At 45.4% G+C, this 14,461-nt stretch overlaps 2 protein-coding genes across 6 annotated transcripts in view; one reads left to right on the top strand and one right to left on the bottom strand.

Moving 5' to 3' along the window:
- Positions 1 to 1,622: 1,622 nt before the first annotated feature.
- Positions 1,623 to 6,135, bottom strand: ACOT4 (acyl-CoA thioesterase 4). 2 transcript variants are annotated; one of them, XM_021099495.2, is made up of 3 exons: positions 5,601 to 6,135; positions 4,451 to 4,653; positions 1,623 to 3,129 (listed from the first exon to the last, which is right to left on the bottom strand). In XM_021099495.2, the coding sequence occupies exons 1-3, from the start codon at positions 6,055 to 6,057 to the stop codon at positions 2,539 to 2,541; spliced, it is 1,251 nt and encodes a 416-aa protein (XP_020955154.2). In that variant the 5' UTR covers positions 6,058 to 6,135; the 3' UTR covers positions 1,623 to 2,538. The 2 variants fall into 2 exon arrangements, with proteins under 2 accessions (XP_020955154.2, XP_084825911.1); XM_084969785.1 differs by lacking the exon at positions 4,451 to 4,653 and having other exon boundaries at positions 2,756 to 3,129.
- HEATR4 (HEAT repeat containing 4) overlaps positions 5,960 to 14,461 on the top strand; it is an 81,737-nt gene continuing 73,235 nt past the window's right edge. For 2 of the 4 annotated variants that reach the window (XM_084969693.1, XM_084969692.1), the window contains exon 1: positions 5,960 to 6,338. Coding sequence is in view for 1 of the 4 variants with exons in the window: in XM_084969689.1 (XP_084825815.1) it covers positions 6,193 to 6,237 (45 nt within the window). In the remaining 3 variants the exon portion in view is untranslated. Of the gene's footprint in view, positions 6,339 to 11,082; positions 11,330 to 14,461 lie in introns of all 4 variants that reach the window. The other 2 variants (XM_084969694.1, XM_084969689.1) reach the window with 2 other exon arrangements.

The raw sequence follows: 14,461 nt of genomic DNA, 5'->3' as shown, positions 1-14,461 counted from the left end.
GACCTTCATGGCCTTTATGACCTAGCTTCTGAAGTCGTCAACTCTGCTCTACTGTACGAATCGAAGCAGTCAGAAATGTATGCAGATTTGAGGGGAGGGGACATAGATCTCTCACTTCTTGGTGGCAGAAATGTCAAAGAAAAGAATTTATGGCTATGTCATGAAACTGTCACAAATGATTTTTCTGTGCTGTGTTAAATATCATTTTCTATGTAGTTAAATTGAAGTTTATAGGTGTTAGGAACTAAGTGTCCCCCGTCCTATTCATATGGTAAAATCTGAAACCCCAGTGCGATGGTGTTTGAAATAAGGGCCTTTGGGAGGTTGTTAGGTCTAAGTGAAGTCATGAGAGTGAGTCCCCCATGACAAGATTAGTGTCCTTATGAAAAGAGGAAGAGAAACCAGAGCACCCTCTCTCTCCAACAGGTAAGGACACAGGAAGAAGGCAGCTGTCTGTAAGCCAAGAAGAGGCCCCCACCTGGAAGTGAATCTGCCAGAAGGTTTATCTTGGACTTTACAGGTTCCCGAAATGTGAGAAAGAAATGTCTGTTGTTTAAGCCACTCCAATTACGGTATTTTGTTATAGAAGCCTGAGCTAATAGACAGTGCTTCTGGAATATGTAGCTTGATGTCTTTGTCAGTTTTCAAAAGTTCTCGGCCATACTCTCTTCAAATACACTTACACAGTGCTTTGTAGACTTGATACCTCTAAGAATGTCACAGTATGCTTTTCCAAAGTCTCCCCTTAGAGCCAAGAAGGAAGAAGGAAAATAGGTCACAGTCACTCACCTTTGGAAGAGAATTTAGATTTAATTATTCTAGAGCCAGATGCTCCCCTTCTTTTTGGGGGGGGGGGCTTCACATATCATGCTGAAGTTCCTGGGCCAGAGATCCATCCCATCCCACAGCAGTGACACCACCAGATCCTTAACCTGCTGTGCCACCAGGAAACTCCTGGATGCTCCCATTATGCTAACTCCTCCTCCCAAAATATTCTTCTTCCATCTCCATTTTGTCTTTCCTTCTATCAATACCTTTTGGTAAACTTTTGGTCAACAAAATTTCTACCCTGCTACCAGTAGTTCAACCAGTAGTAAACACTGGATGGCCCTTCTCTCCCAGTGATAGAAAAAGTAACCCAGTATTTGTTCAGCCTTGAATTTCATCTGTGCCTCAAAGTGTTAAGTAAAAACATCTAGATGAAAACACCAATTTTAATAGGATGCTTTTACTACTTTGATACCACTAATTGAATCTTCTTGAGTAGGCATGTGTTACATTAGAAAAATTAGTGAAAAAATAACACTCAACAAAATTACCTGAGATACATCATTAATACAAATGACATGAATTTTTTTTTTTTGGTGGGGGGGGGATCTTTTTGCTATTTCTTTGGGCCGCTCCCATGGCATATGGAGGTTCCCAGGCCAGGGGTCGAATCGGAGCTGTAGCCGCCGGCCTACGCCAGAGCCACAGCAACGAGGGATCTGAGCCACGTCTGCAACCTACACCACAGCTCACGGCAACGCCGGATCCTCAACCCACTGAGCGAGGCCAGGGAGCGAACCCACAACCTCATGGTTCCTAGTCAGATTCGTTAACCACTGCGCCACGACGGGAACTCCGAATTTTTTAAACTTTATTGAAGTAGAGTTGATTTACAATGTTGTGTTTATTTCTACCCTAAAGTGACTCAGTTATACATATATATTCTTTCTCAGTATTGTTTATTGCAGGATATTGAATATAGTTCTCTGTGCTATTTGGTAGGATGTTGTTTTTTATCCATCCTATATATAATATTTTGCCTCTGCTAATCCCAAACTCTGAATACTTCTCTCCCCTCCCCTCCCCTCCCCCCCCTTCCCCCTTGGCAACTCTAAGTCTGTTCTCTATATCTGTGAGTCAGGTTTGTTTGATGTTCATTTGTGTCATATTTTAGATTCCATATATGAGGGATATCATATGGTATTTGTCTTTCTTTTTCTGACTTACTTCACTTAATATGATAATCTCTAGGTCCATCCATGTTCCTGCAAATGACTTTATTTCATTCTCTTTTATAACAGTCCATTGTGTGTCTATTACACACACACACACACACACACACACACACACACACTCCAACTTCTATATCCATTTATATGTCAAGGGACATTTAGGTTGTTTCCATGTCTTGGCTGTTGTAAATAGTGCTGCTGTGAACACAGGGGTGCATGTATCTTTTTGAATGATAGTTTCGTCTGGGCGTATATCTAGGAATGGGAATATTGGATCATATGGCAACTCTTTTTTTAGTTTTTTGAGGAATTGCCATACTGTTTTTCGTAGAGGCTGTGCCAGTTTACATTCCCACCAATGATGTAAGAGAGTTCTCTTTTCTTCATACACTCTCTAGCATTTTTTATTTGTAGACTTTTTAACGATGGACCAATGACAAGAATTTAATGTTACCCAGGGGATAGTTGATTCACAGAAAAAATATTAAACACTAAAATCTGATCTTGAATCTCTCTTGTCAAATAACAGACCAATGCATTACAATTTGGGGGACGCTCCAAGGTGTTTGGAGAAGAAGGTTAGAATTTGCTTCCAGGCATCTATCTGGGCCTTAGAGTGAGCTCTGGGTTCCCCACCCCAGATCACCGGTTTGTCCAATAATCTGTGCAGGGAAGCTGGGCACATGGGGAAGTAAGGAGGCTCAATGTAATGCCCAGTCCCAGGGTAAGAGATGATCTGGGCTTTTCCCTTTCCATGGGCCTGTAACCGTTCTGACGCTATCTGGGCATATAACTCACTCCTCCAGTTATGGTCATCCTGACCAACAATGAAGAGGATGGGCCCCTGGGCCTTCTCTATTGGAATCATGCAGGGGTTCTCATATCCCCCCACAATATCATTCCTTATATCCACAATGTCCAGGAGGCCTGAGAAAGCTACCTTCATTCTCCTCAGGTCATGGCCCAATGGTGGGATGCTAGTCTCCTTGTAGTATATGGGTTTGTTCTCACTGAATCCAGATCCATTGATGGAAACTGTGGCTGAGATATTCTTCAAAAATGAGGCCATGGAGAGACAAATATCAGCCCCTAAAGAAATTCCCAGAAGCCCAATGCCTGGGCCCTTTACCTGTAAGACAAGAAGGGAGAAGAATCAAGAGTCATGAACCGACTCAATAGAAAAATGGTTTTCTAAATGCAATTAGAGATGCTGCTAGTTTTAATTTGTGAATTGGCCACAGAGACTCAACCTCAGCCAACAGAGGAGTTTCTTCCCAAGTAAAGGCCATCTTGCTGGACACATGGCACACAAATCTTAAACTCACTGGACAATTTGGGAATTGGTTGCAAACGTCCAGAGAGTCATCCACTAGAAAATGCTGAGTCATAGAGCCTGTGAAGTTCAGAGTCTCATTTAGGTGGAATTAAAGCATCAGTGATCCTGGGTATCTATGTGGAACCAAATTCTGTTCTAAGAAGTGAATCATTCATCGGACTCTCTCTTTCTCTCTCTCTCTCTCTATGTGTATATATATATATCACAATAATTTACTTGTTAGAAACCAAGTTAAAACTTCACAGTCCAACTGAGTACTTCTTAGCTTCTGAAATGGGTGAACAAGTTTTGATCAAAATCTGAGAACATACCCTGCTATCAGAAAAATAAAGATTAAGGAGTTCCTATTGTGGCTCAGTGGGTTAAAAACCCGATGTTGTCTCTGGGAGGATTCAGGTTTGATCCCTGGCCTCGCTCAGTGTGGTAAGGATCAAGTGTTGCTGCAAGCTGCAGTGTAGTTGCAGATGTGGAATGGATCCTGTATTACCATGACTGTGGCCTAGGCCGTGGCTACAGCTCCGATTCAACCCCTTCTATGTGCTGCAGGTGCAGCCATAAAAAGAAAAAAAAAAAAAGATTAAAAACAAGCATGCAAAAGCTAAAAATTGGAAACTGCATTTGATTGTAAAAGGAAATTTTTTTTGTCTTTTTTTTAGGGCCGCACCCACAGCACATGGAGGTTCCCAGGCCAGGGGTTGAATCAGAGCTGTAGCCGCTGGCCTATCCCACACTCCCAGCAATGCCAGACCCAAGCCACAGCTGGGACCTACACCACAGCTCATGGCAACAGGGGATCCTTAATCCACTGAGCAAGGCCAGGGATTGAACCTGAGTTCTCATGGATACTAATCAAGATTCATTTCCACTGAGCCATGACAGGAACGCCAGGAATTTTAACATTACTACATCATTCCTTGAAATAAAATATCCATGAATTTTACAGTGAATTCTGCATTACTAATCCACCTTTTTCCACAGTGAAAATAGAGTAGGAGCTAAAGCAAAAGAAGTCTCCAAAAGAAATCTCAGAAAGAAGAGATCAGCATCAAAGCCCACAAAGTGATGCCCTCTCTAGAGGTATTTCTAGAGATATGATAAAGGACATTAGGAGAACCTGGGTGTGTTGAAGCATGTAGCACAGGGCTTCTTCAAAGTAGTCCAGATGTATGGCGTCAAATTTCTTGGGGAGATCTTCAAAGTCATAATAAGCTAGTGCCAAGGTAGCAAAGCCATGGCCAGCTAGAAGGCTGGCCCGATATTCCAACAGGCCTCCTCCCATACCAAAGATGTCAATGATCCCTGGGAAAGGTCCGGGTCCTAGAGAAGGTAATAGCATAAAGGAAAGGTATTATATAACTTAAAGAATTTGCTTTCCTTTAGAGAGTTTTCTAAATTATTTAGTAGGATCCTGTGAATCAAAGGAAAGACAACAACTCAGTCCTTAATGAAAAGGGATATTTAATTGCAAGGGAGAGTAACAAATTAAGAATGTTGTTTATGTGTGTGTGTGTGAGAGAGAGAGAGAGAGATTGGTGGGCAATGAAGTCCGAAATGTGACCTGTGGTAGACAGGAACATGAAAAAATGGGCAAAAAGCCCAGTGTAATCAGGACACCAGAAAGGGTGACTTGGCAATAGCCTCCTTTACTGTAATCATATTGTGTAAGACCTATCCGGCTGAAGCTTTTGGAGATCTGAAGGGTGGTTATTAATAAATAGCAAAGTGAATCTATCACACTGAGCCAATCTTTTTTTTTAATCTGCATAACAGCAGTATCCACTTCATTGGAATAAAGAGATTAAATGAGATAATTCAAGAAAACACATAGCAAGTCAGCCATACAATGAGACACCAACATCAAATGCTTTCACTGACAGCTGGAATCTGAAAAAAAGGACAGACTGAACTTCTTTGCAGAACAGATGCTGACTCACAGACATTGAAAAACTTATGGTCTCCAGAGGAGACAGTTTGGGGGGTGGGGGGGTGTGCTTGGGCTGTGGGGATGGAAATCCTGTGAAATCAGATTGTTATGATCATTATACAACTACAGATGTGATAAATTCATTTGAGTAATAAATTAAAAAAAAGAAAACGCATAGCACAGTGTAGAACATATCAAAATCCTCCATTGCTCTGAAGCAGCTGATTTAATCAAAATCCTTTTCTCTGACCCTTGTCCCCAGCCAAATTCCCTGGGAAGCGGTACACGAAATCAAAGCGGCCCAGCGAACATGTTAGCGCCCCAAGCACCCCAGGCTCACCTGGAGGCAGGAAAAGCGTGGCGCGCACCCGGCCCGCGCGCACCGGCTCGCGCCGAACCCCGGGCGGCAGGAAGTCGCGCTCGTGCACAGCCCGGCCCAGGAGTCGCTCTGCCTCGGGCTCGTGGCCGTCGAACACCTCCAGCTCCACGGCGAAGGGCGTCTGCACGTCCCGCTTCACAAACCGCCATAAAGGCTTTTCGGGCTCCAGAGCCCAGAAGAGCCCCATGGGCTCGAGCCCCACGAAGCTGCCGCCCAGCGCGGGCGCGCGCGCCAGGTCCAGCTGGCCGTTGGCGTCGGCGCAGTAGCGCGCGTGGGCCCTGAAAAGCGCGCCCTTCTCGTCGCGCAGGGACGCGCGCAGCGTGACCCGCTGCCCCGGAGCCAGGCCGCGCACAGCGATGCGCACCGGCTCGTCCCAGCAGCAACTGCCCGCGGGTTCCAGGGTCACCGTCGCAGCCATCCCCGGCACGCAGAGTCGGGGTCGGGACCCTGACCATGAAAAGGCAGGCGCTTCCGGTGTCCAATCCAAGGCCGCTCTGAGCGCCCGGGAGGCGGTTCGCGGTCAGTCGCCGCCTGATCTCGGAGCGTTCAGGGGATGAACCGCCTCCGGAGTAGACCCCGTGCAGGCGACTGGGCAAAGGTAAAAGCCCAGGGACAGGCCTCATAGGAGTCTGGCTGTGGCTTTGTACCGGCTCTCTAACGCCTCAACCCTCCCCCGCTCCTTGAAGTGAAACTCGTTGGGTATGTATTCCTGGTGGACCCAGAGCTGAGTGGCTTTAGGCAGAATTCAAAAAAAATGTTAGTCCTTCTAAGGGCAACTTAAAAAAACAACTCTTAATGAATTATAATGTTTATACAAAAACGTGCGTAAATCCTAAGTGTGCAGTGCATTTCAGAACGTATCCAGGTAACTAAGCACAAGGATCCAGAAGCATCTTTATCAGGTCTCCAGAAATCATGCTCATCCATGCTCCACGCATTTTCCTCTTCCCCGAGGTACTCTATCCTGAGTCTAACAAATACTCGTTTTTCCCCATTCTGTATTTTATGGTGAGGAATCCTTCGATGTGCCTTTTTGAGTACCTCTCTGCTTTCGCTCACCAATTTCGTTTTTGAGATTCATCCTTAACTGTTGTGTAGATTGTTCATTATCACTGCTCAATAGTGTTCCATTGTGTGAGCATAAACATATTTGATGATTTTACTGCCTGCGGGCATTTGGAAGTTCCCAGTTTGAGACTCTTAGTAACAGTGCTCTGAACCTGAACAATCAAGAACGTTATCTTTTGATGGCCATGTGTGTGCATTTCTATGGGGTGAACACCTAGGAGTGGAATTGCTGTATCATAGGGAATGAGACTATTGAATCTTAGAAGACACTAAATGTAACCTTTTGAATGTGACCCTGGAAGCAATATAGGCATAGTGGGTCCCAGGATTTTATATATAGTGTAAGAACAGGTACCGGAGTTCCCGTCGTGGCACAGCAGCAGAAACGAATCTGACTAGGAACCATGAAGTTGCGGGTTCAACCCCCGGCCTCACTCAGTGGGTCCAGGCTCCAGCGTTGCCCTGAGATGTGGTGTAGGTTGCAGATGCTGCTGGGATCTGGCGTTGCTGTGGCTGTGGCATAGGCCAGCAGCTGTAGCTCTGATTAGACCCCTAGCCTTGGAACCTCTGCACGCTGCGGGATGCGGCTCTAAAAAGCAAATAAATAAATAAATAAATAAATAAAAGAATAGGTACATACAAAATTTAACACCAGGAGTATTTTTCAAATATGGGAGAGGAGGAAACTGAGGCTTGGAGAATGTTAAGCTGCTGAGGACTAGACTCTAATAAGTGTCACAGCCTTGAGTAACTGCAAATGTGGAGCTCAACAGTGAGCAGCAGCGTGTGGTGAAATGTAATTAGCGTCTAGTTCTGGCTTTTGCATCGACTCCTTTTGAGTCTTAAGCAAGTTTATATCTTTGGAGGTTTCAGAGTTCATGTGTGTTAACATGATGAAAGAAAGTCTCCTGTGTGGGGCTCAAGGTGATAGTGTATGTGAAAGGCTTGGGCGAATACTGGAAAGCAAAAAATTATGATTGATTTCATAGTGTCCAGAGAGTGAGCCCATGTGTCTGTTTTGTTAGTTTGTTTCTTTTTCATGGTCTCGAGATATTTGCTGAAGGTTTGCATACTGCTTTTTAAATTCCTTTTAAAGGAAAAAACATTTTCCAAAGCAGATGTAAGCAATACTGAGAAGTTTACAGTGTGGAATGATAGAGTCTCTTCTCTCTCCATTTCTTACTTTGCCCCAAAGATGAGTGCATCCAACTAGATTTTGATTCTGAATGTTTAACGTAGGTAAATATTTGGGTGTGTGAACACCCTACGGTAATATACTTTTTATCATTGTTTGCTTGCTTTTTTTTTGTAATAATTTTTTTTTATTTTCCCACTGTACAGCAAGGGGGTCAGGTTATCCTTACATGTATACATTACAATTACATTTTTCCCCCACCCTTTCTTCTGTTGCAACATGAGTATCTAGACAAAGTTCTCAATGCTATTCAGCAGGGATCTCCTTGTAAATCTATTCTAAGTTGTGTCTGATAAGCCCAAGCTCCCGATCCCTCCCACTCTCTCCCCCTCCCATCAGGCAGCCACAAGTCTCTTCTCCAAGTCCATGATTTTCTTTTTTGAGGAGATGTTCATTTGTGCTGGATATTAGATTCCAGTTATAAGTGATATCATATGGTATTTGTCTTTGTCTTTCTGGCTCATTTCACTCAGGATGAGGTTCTCTAGTTCCATCCATGTTGCTGCAAATGGCATTATGTCATTCTTTTTTATGGCTGAGTAGTATTCCATTGTGTATATATACCACATCTTCCGAATCCAATCATCTGTCGATGGACATTTGGATTGTTTCCATGTCCTGGCTATTGTGAATAAGGCTGCAATGAACATGCGGGTGCATGTGTCTCTTTTAAGTAGAGCTTTGTCTGGATAGATGCCCAAGAGTGGGATTGCGGGGTCATATGGAAGTTCTATGTACAGATTTCTAAGGTATCTCCAAACTGTTCTCCATAGTGGCTGTACCAGTTTACATTCCCACCAGCAGTGCAGGAGGGTTCCCTTTTCTCCACAGCCCCTCCAGCACTTGTTATTTTTGGATTTATGAATGATGGCCATTCTGACTGGTGTGAGGTGGTATCTCATGGTAGTTTTGATTTGCATTTCTCTTATAGTCAGCGATGTTGAGCATTTTTTCATGTGTTGTTGGCCATCTGTATATCTTCTTTGGAGAAATGTCTATTCAGGTCTTTTGCCCATTTTTCCATTGATTGATTGGTTTTTTTGCTGTTGGGTTGTATAAGTTGTTTATATATTCTAGAGATTAAGCCCTTGTCCGTTGCATCATTTGGAACTGTTTTCTCCCATTCTGTAAGTTGTCTTTTTGTTTTCTTTTGGGTTTCCTTTGCTGTGCAAAAGCTTTTCAGTTTGATGAGGTCCCATGGGTTTATTTTTGCTCTAATTTCTATTGCTTTGGGAGACTGACCTGAGAAAATATTCATGATGTTGACATCAGAGAGTGTTTTGCCTATGTTTTCTTCTAGGAGTTTGATGGTGTCCTGTCGTATATTTAAGTCTTTCAGCCATTTTGAGTTTATTTTTGTGCATGGTATGAGGGTGTGTTCTAGTTTCATTGCTTTGCATGTTGCTGTCCAGGTTTCCCAGCAATGCTTGCTGAATAGACTGTTTCCCATTTTATGTTCTTGCCTCCCTTGTCAAAGATTAATTGACCAAAGGTGTCAGGGTTTATTTTCGGATTCTCTATTCTGTTCCATTGGTCTGTCTGTCTGTTTTGGTACCAGTACCACACAGTTTTGATGACTGTGGCTTTGTAGTATTTCTTGAAGTCTGGGAGAGTTATGCCTCCTGCTTGGTTTTTGTTTCTCAGGATTGCTTTGGCAATTCTGGGTCTTTTGTGGTTCCATATAAATGTTTGGATTGTTTGTTCTAGTTCTGTGAAAAATGTCATGGGTAATTTGATAGGGATTGCATTGAATCTGTAGATTGCTTTGGGTAGTATGGCCATTTTTACAATATTGATTTTTCCAATCCAGGAACATGGAATATCTTTCCATTTCTTTACATCTTCTTTGATTTCTTTGATTAAAGTTTTATAGTTCTCGGCATATAGGTCCTTTACCTCCTTGGTCAGGTGTATTCCGAGGTATTTGATTTTGTGAGGTGCAATTTTAAAAGGTATCGTATTTTTGTATTCCTTTTCTAATGTTTCATTGCTGGTATACAGAAATGCAACTGACTTCTGAATGTTAATCTTATATCCTGCTACTTTGCTGAATTTATTAATCAGTTCAGGTAGTTTTGGGGTTGAGTCCTTAGGGTTTTCTATGTATAGTATCATGTCATCTGCATACAGTGACAGTTTTATCTCTTCTCTTCCTATATGGATGCCTTTTATTTCTTTTGTTTGTCTAATTGCTGTGGCCAGGACTTCCAAAACTATGTTGAAGAGCAGTGGTGAGAGTGGGCATCCCTGTCTTGTTCCAGATTTGAGTGCTTGCTTTTTTAAATTAAAAACATGCTACATTTTAAAATTATTTTCCCCACTTCATCCACTTTTTTAATGTAAATTTTTTTTATTCATTTATTTATTTTTTGCTTTTTTGGGCTTCACCTGCAGCATAGGGAAGTTCCCAGGCTAGGAGTCGAATTGGAGCTGCAGCTGCCGGCCTACACCATAGCCACTGCAGTGCAGATTCAAGCCATGTCTGTGACCTGTACCACAGCCCATGGCAACATGGGATCCTTACCCCACTGAGTGAGGTCAGGGATCGAACCCGGATACTAGTCAGGTGTGTAACCCACTGAGCTACAGTGGAAACTCCTAAATTTTAATTTATAAAATATTGATAGGCATTACTTTTGAAAAATGTTTACCTTTTCGATAAAGCTGAACAAAAGGATTGAGAATTCCCACATCCCCACTTTCCCTTCCACACAATGTCCCTTGTTATAATTATTTTTGCATTAGTGTGCCATATTTGTTGTATTATTGAAATGGAGTTTTAACTAAAGAACAACCCCCCCCCCTTGGCTAAGAAGGTAGCTGCAAGCCTTTCCAGCTGTGCTCATCACTATGCCACCCTTCTTGTAATAATGTAACAACTGTGTGCTCTCTGTCCAAGCCAGCAGCCCTGCTAATCATGTACCCAGCATTGCTTATCAGTTCTGCTTCTGTAACCTTGCTTGCTCAGTTTCTTAGGGAGGAACACTGTCTGCTTGGGGATGGAGGGAGGTCCGGGATGCTTACATGGGAAAATCAAGACCCTGTAGTGTATAAAAGTGACTGAGAACAAAGACCTGGTGCTCAGACTCTGGAGGGGACTCCTCTGAGCCCGCACCGGTGATGAATAAACCTTGCTTTTCCATATCTCCGAGTGCTGTTTGTCTCCTTCTGTTGCCACAGTTTTTGCGGTTTCCGCAACATTTTGGTGCATTGGCCGGGAAGCCGACAACCGAGCTGGCCTCTTGTGCCATCGTTGTCGGGGAACCGGGGGAGGCCACGGTCACCGGCCCGGTGACAGGTGGATAGCGCGCACCGGCCATTTTGCCGGATCCAGAGCCTCACTCGGGCCGTGGCCTTGGCCCACACCGCTTCCCGAACGGACTCAGAAGGAGAATGGAAATAGGTTCCAGGACAGGACGTCGGACTGGTGAGTGCCCTGGGGACATCTGCCCAAGTCAGGACCTGCCATACGGCGGAAGGAGAGACTGATCACCTCTCAGTGACCAAAGGGTCACTCGGGTCAGGGTTTGCTCCCTTGGGATCGGGAGGCTTGTCAATTCTGGTGTGTGTGTGTGTGTGTGTGAGTGACTGGAGAGAACGAGAGCCCGTGCTCCACCGTCCTTGGACTACGGAGCCAGAGTGAGTCCTAACCTGCAGTTCCGCGGCGACCCTCATATGGCTTCTGGTGGCTCTCTTTGGGGGGATCCTGACGTTGGGGTTTATACAGTCCCACCTATGCTAAGAGGCGCCTGAAATATCTCCTCCGGGGGAGCGGTCAGGCAGACGAAGCGATTGTTACCTGAGGCCTTGCCCTCACTCTTTGTCATGTGTCGCAGGCACAGGGTGGGACTTCACACAATGGGTAAATCTGGGTAAATCGGCTTCCAGGCCCACTGTCTTAGAGTATATGGTTAAGAATTTTAAGAAAGGATTTTCTAGAGATTATGGTGTTAAGCTGAGTCCTGGAAAACTGTGTACCCTCTGTACCCTAGACTGGCCCTCCTTTGGTGCTGGCTGGCCTCCAGAAGGGACCTTAGATGTGTTCACAGTTGCAGCAGTATATAATGTTATAACAGGAGACCCTGGACACCCAGACCCATTTCCGTATATTGATCAATGGTTGGAAATTGCCTATTTGAGGCCCCCATGGGCTCGGTTCTGCCCCACAGACCAGGGACAGTGTAGGGTGCTAGTAGCCCAGTCCAAGAAGAAAACCTAGTCTCAAAAAAAGGTGCCACCTATTTATCAAGGGGAACCTGAGGACTCGCCCCCTATGCCACCACCTTATGTGCTGCCGGCCCCACCTCCAGGAGCCGAGGGTACCCAGATGCCAGATAGCCCACCGCCTTCTGTTTCTCCTCCTCCTTCTGCTTCTGAAGTTCCCGAGGCAATATCACCCCCGCAGCCAGATTCTCCAGAACCTATGAGCAGGCGTCTCTGTTCAGCTCAGGGAGCAGCCACTCCAGCATTACAAATGCCCTTACGGGAGACACGGGGACCACAGCAAGTCGCCCCCGATGGGACCATACAAGAGGGGGGACGTTTTTATTATTACCAGCCCTTTTCCACTGCCGATCTCCTCAACTGGAAACACCATACTCCCTCATATTCTGAAAAGCCTCAGGCGCTGATTGATCTCTTAGAATTCATTTTCCAGACACACTGTCCCACCTGGATAGACTGCCGGCAACTCCTTTTTACTCTATTTGACACTGAAGAGCGCTGGCGAATTGTAACAGAAGCCCAAAAATGGCTTCAGGCCAATGCAGGGGGTCGAGCAGACTTGGCAAACTGGGTGAGGGAAGCCTTCCCAGAAGAAAACCCCCACTGGGACTATGACACTGAAGAAGGGAAACGTAACCTAGAGAGGTACTGGCAGGCCTTCCTACAGGGGGCAAAAGCTGGGGCTAAAAGGCCTACTAACATAGCTAAGATCAGTGAGATACTACAAGAGCCGAATGAAAGCCCAGCCAAATTCTATGAGACACTATGTGAGGCTTTCCGAACCTACACCCCTTTTGATCCCTAGGCTCCTGAGAACCAACGGATGATAAATGCTGCCTTTGTGGGACAAGCCCAATCAGATATCCGTAAAAAGCTACAGAAATTAGAAGGTTTTGCAGGAGAGAATGCCACTAAACTGTTGGAAATAGCCAACAAGGTTTTATTAACCGAGACCAGGTGGCCCGCCATGATGCAGAAAAGAGAATGAAACAAAAAGTGACTCTTCTGGCGGCCGCCCTGTCAAAACCGGTGCCCCCAGTGGGGCCACCCCGTAGGGGACAAGGCACAAGGCCAGGGAAAAGGAGTCCCCTGGAACATGACCAATGTGCTTACTGCAAAGAAAAGGGACATTGGAAAAATGAATGCCCCAACCATCCTGAGAAAAAGACCAAGGCACCACCTAGCCGGTACCGATCTGAGCCACTCAGCACCAACATGATCGGCCTAGCTGAGTCTGATTGGGGGGACCAGGCTCTCTCCAACTGGGCCCCCGAGAGCCTATGGTCAGAATTCAAGTAGGGGGCCACCCCATGGACTTTATGGTTGACACAGGTGCCGAACTTTCTGTGGTTACACAACCTGTGGCTCCCCTCTCAGGGAAAGAAACCACCATTGTTGGGGCCACAGGTAACCAAACCCACAGGCCCCTCTGCGGTCCTCGACGATGTCGGTTAGGAGGCCATGAAGTAATACATGAATTTCTTTACCTAACTGACTGCCCAGTCCCCTTGATGGGAAGAGACCTGCTGGCTAAAATGGGGGCACCAATTTCCTTTTCTACTGATGGATTGGCCCAACTTAAATTGACAGAACCCCCCTCTCCTTTAATCATGGCTCTTGCTGTAAAAAGAGAAGAGGAATGGCGCTTGCACTCTTCCCCTTCAGAAATGGGGACCATTCCTCCAGAACTAGAGACTAAATACCCATTGGTTTGGGCTGAAGGAAACCCACCAGGACTGGCAAAACGCCACACTCCTGTCTTGATTGATCTAAAACCCGGAGCTCAACCGGTAAAGCTATGGCAATACTCAATTCCCAGAGAAGCTCGACTGGGAATCCAGGTTCACCTGGATAGGCTGCTTCAGCACGGACTGTTAATAAAATGTCAGTCCCCTTGGAACACCCCTTTACTGCCCGTGAAAAAACCGGGAACACAGGACTACCGCCCAGTACAGGACTTGAGAGCCATACATAAAGCAACGGTCACATTACACCCATCCGTCCCTAACCCGTGTACCCTGCTAGGGCTGATCCCCTCCACTGCTGAGTGGTTTACTTGCCTGGACTTAAAAGACGCCTTTTTCTGCCTCTGGGTGGCACCTGCTAGTCAGCCCTTGTTTGCTTTTGAATGGGAGAATCCACATACAGAGACAAAGGAACAGCTCACCTGGACTAGACTCCCACAAGGATTCAAAAACTCTCACTCTTTTTAGCGGCGCCTTAGCTGCTGACCTGGCTGAATTTCCTGGACAAAAACTGGGCTGTGTTTTGCTACAGTATGTTGACGACCTCTTACTAGCTGGCACCACGGAGGCTCAGTGCCTAGAGGGAACAA

This window comes from Sus scrofa, chromosome 7 (genome assembly GCF_054392235.1).
Source record: "Sus scrofa isolate SSC_HxYL_T2T_F1_AM1 chromosome 7, Sscrofa_HxYL_maternal_Yorkshire_Landrace_v2.0, whole genome shotgun sequence".
NCBI lineage: Eukaryota > Metazoa > Chordata > Mammalia > Artiodactyla > Suidae > Sus > Sus scrofa.
Note: the sequence above shows the minus strand (reverse complement) of the source record. Positions and strands in the feature narration are given on the sequence as shown.